The sequence below is a fragment of the Oxyura jamaicensis genome (assembly GCF_011077185.1).
Source record: "Oxyura jamaicensis isolate SHBP4307 breed ruddy duck chromosome 4 unlocalized genomic scaffold, BPBGC_Ojam_1.0 oxy4_random_OJ62021, whole genome shotgun sequence".
NCBI classification, from domain to species: domain Eukaryota; kingdom Metazoa; phylum Chordata; class Aves; order Anseriformes; family Anatidae; genus Oxyura; species Oxyura jamaicensis.
Genome location: NW_023303794.1, coordinates 1 through 2,840, shown reverse-complemented (window position 1 = coordinate 2,840; position 2,840 = coordinate 1). Strand labels below are relative to the sequence as shown.

Genomic DNA, 2,840 nt, shown 5'->3' with positions numbered 1-2,840 from the left:
GTTGTTGTTTTGTTTTGTTGTGTTGTGTTTTTTTGGTTGGTTGGTTTTGGTTTTGGTTTCTGTTTTTCACCAAGAGAACAGCTAAATCCCAGTGCCACCAAACAGGGCCAACTGCTGGATTAAGGAAGTGTGATTCTCCTTCTCCAGCTGTTGGTACCAGGCTGTAACATCCGTACTACTACCAGAAGCTTTCTCCTAAACTCACTGAACAAAACAAACAAACAAACATTTTTTTTTTTCCTGCTGAACAGATTTCAGATTAAAAAATGGATTAAAAAAGAGCCAGAGACTCTTGTGTTACAGCTTTGTATGCAGAGGGCCATGCTGAGAACACTATGAGGACAAATGCTTGAAAATGAGGGCAATGCATCTTTAAGCAGTCTCTGTGGGAGCTGCATCATCTGCTTGCTTACAAAATAGTGACATGCCTGTTTAGTGGGGCATGGGGCCCGCAGGGCAATGGCTGCATCTCTCTAAAAGCAGCCTTATTCCCCATCCAGCAGGGAGGCTGGGCACAGTGGTTGGGAATCTGGCATCAGGGTTCACCAAAATTTGAAGTGAACTGAAGTGTACTCATTGTTGAGTGACCACTGCTTTTACTCCACAGGGAAGTGAGTGAGGGCTTTGTGGAGAAGACATGGGCCAAAGCCACTGGAATCAGCACAGATCGTGAGAGGGGCATGCCATGGTCTCTGCTCCCCAGTCCTGTGCCAATCAGTTTAAGTGGGCCAGTATTTCTTTTTTAAAGAACTTTTGTCTGTGAAAATGTTTTGTGTGTGTGTGTGTATTAAGAGTTTTCATGTAAATGTCACAAAAGAAAACTTCTGTTTCTTGAGGGACGAATTTTCCCCCATACTCATGCAACTTAATTCCTCTCCCTCCTCCTCTTCCAGTGATAGATCAAACATGTCAATGGAAAACTTGCACTGCTCCAGCATTGGGTGGATAACTTTTAATCAAAAGGTAAAAGTACAAAGTCTTTTTTTTTTTTTTAATTTTCTCAGTTTCGAGGACAGAGGTTTTGCCCTTCAGGCAGGCTAAATAAATAAGAACATCAACTTCAGTCTAGCGTTTGTCTCATGATTCACTATAGCATTTCCCTAGTACCAGGCATGGCCACCTCCCGAATCAGCAGAGTTAAAACTTTCCTGTAGGTGTCTAAGATCTCTTGGGCAGAAGGCCTTTTGGCTGGGTCCTTCTTCTTACATGCTGCGTGGATGTCAAACAAATGCAGTCGCACAATGTCACTCCCTTCAACGTGGCCCAGTAAAAAATTGGAGACATCTGGGATTTTCCAGATGTCTGTTTTCTCATCATAGGGAGGCATGAGGTCATCATCGAACGGCACATCCTCTCCATAGGGCCACCGCTGCTCAGGAGCTACAAACTCGCCCCGCAGCTCCCGATGACCACACTTCACCAGTGTGCCACTGCTCTTGTTCACAAGAGGCAGAGCATCCAAATCATTCACCAGGATGTGAAAGTCACTTGTCAGGAGGTACTGAGAGAGCACCTTGTCCAGATCATTTGAATCGCACATCACTAAGGTGCCCAGAGGGCTGCTGTGCAGGTAGCGAATGACGCTCACGTAGTCTATGGCAAGCATCAGCCTGCGATGCCAGGTGTTCATGCCCTTGTATTTGGGGATGTGGAGAGTTTCGTTCAAGCCCCTGAGGGAGCCTAGAGGATGGTACTCGGTGAGGATTGTGAACTGCTTCTCACAGTAGCCAAGCAGCCGGACAACGTGCCTGCTCTGTAGTGCTTTCAGCATCTTCAGTCCGTGGAGAAAGTCCTCCTTCAGCTCTATGTTGGTGAGCTGTGACAGAACCACTTTGTTTTCCTTCCACTCAGAAAGAAAGACCTGAGAACACAGAAGAGACAAGTAAGGCATGCGGAGAGACTTCATACACCATTACCAGCTGCTGCTGGCCTACTAGTGACTGCATGGTCACAACTGCCAACTACAGTCACCAGCACAAATCCGACATTGATGCCCAACTGTTACAACACCATGACCTTCAGCAGCAAAGCCTCTAGGTTAGCCGTGTACCTGTCACAGCAAGCCCTTCCTCATGTTGTAATTGCAACATGTGATGGATGCACCATGATTTCCTGGGTTTTCTTTGGAACGGGCACTGCAGATGAATTAAATGATAGAGTGATTTCATACGTGACTTCAACGTGTAGTGGGCAGCCTTGCTCTGCCCCAGCTACATCAGGCTCCACGAGCACTGCACCCATGGCAGTCGTGTGTCATTCGGTGCAAGTGAGGTACAGAGTGGCCCCTGTCACGCTCTCGCCATAGGCCTCAGGATGTCTGCAGCAACTAGCTGCTGTGAGGATAGTTATAAAGCAGTATGGGCATTAATTAGTGAAATTAGTTAACAGTGAAAGGCTTTGCTAGTTTATGCACAGGAGAGAAAGAAGAGAAACCCAACTCACCTTTTTCACGGCTCCCTCACCAACACACTTGAGTTTCCTGACTTCCCTATTGATGGCTTCGCAGGAGAGCCAGGGGGAACAATTTTTCACTGACCCTAGTTTGAAGTACCCGAACGGGCAGAGGCTGGGGTCCGTTTCGGCACGCCCGGACGAGCCGTGGAGGTCGCTGAGGTACAGGTAGAGAAGGGCGTTAAGGAGCACCACCAGCAGCACCAGCAACACCGCCGCCGCCTCCCTGGGCGGCAAGTCCCTTTTCGCCAGGTGCGGCTTCTTTTCCATGGCCGCGCCTCCTGCATCAGACACAGAACCGACAGCCAGCGGCTCCCCGGGCCCGACCGGGCTCCCCGGGCCGCCGGCGGCCGGGCGGGGAGCGGCGGCGGCGGCGGCGGCGGCGCCGC

General features: G+C 49.5%; 1 protein-coding gene across 1 annotated transcript; it reads right to left on the bottom strand.

The window, feature by feature from the left end:
- Nucleotides 1–937: 937 nt before the first annotated feature.
- On the bottom strand, nucleotides 938–2,832 carry POMK (protein O-mannose kinase). The gene is made up of 2 exons (XM_035311432.1): nucleotides 2,443–2,832; nucleotides 938–1,861 (listed from the first exon to the last, which is right to left on the bottom strand). Exons 1-2 carry the CDS (start codon nucleotides 2,719–2,721, stop codon nucleotides 1,088–1,090), a joined length of 1,053 nt encoding a protein of 350 aa, XP_035167323.1. The 5' UTR covers nucleotides 2,722–2,832; the 3' UTR covers nucleotides 938–1,087.
- Nucleotides 2,833–2,840: the final 8 nt, after the last annotated feature.

Excerpts from the sequence above, each read along its gene's own strand:
- POMK (XM_035311432.1), bottom strand. The coding sequence starts at position 2,721 with ATGGAAAAGAAGCCGCACCTGGCGAAAAGGGACTTGCCGCCCAGGGAG. Across the intron at positions 1,862-2,442 it reads GTGAGGGAGCCGTGAAAAAG|GTCTTTCTTTCTGAGTGGAA; the intron begins GTGAGTTGGGTT and ends CTGTGTTCTCAG.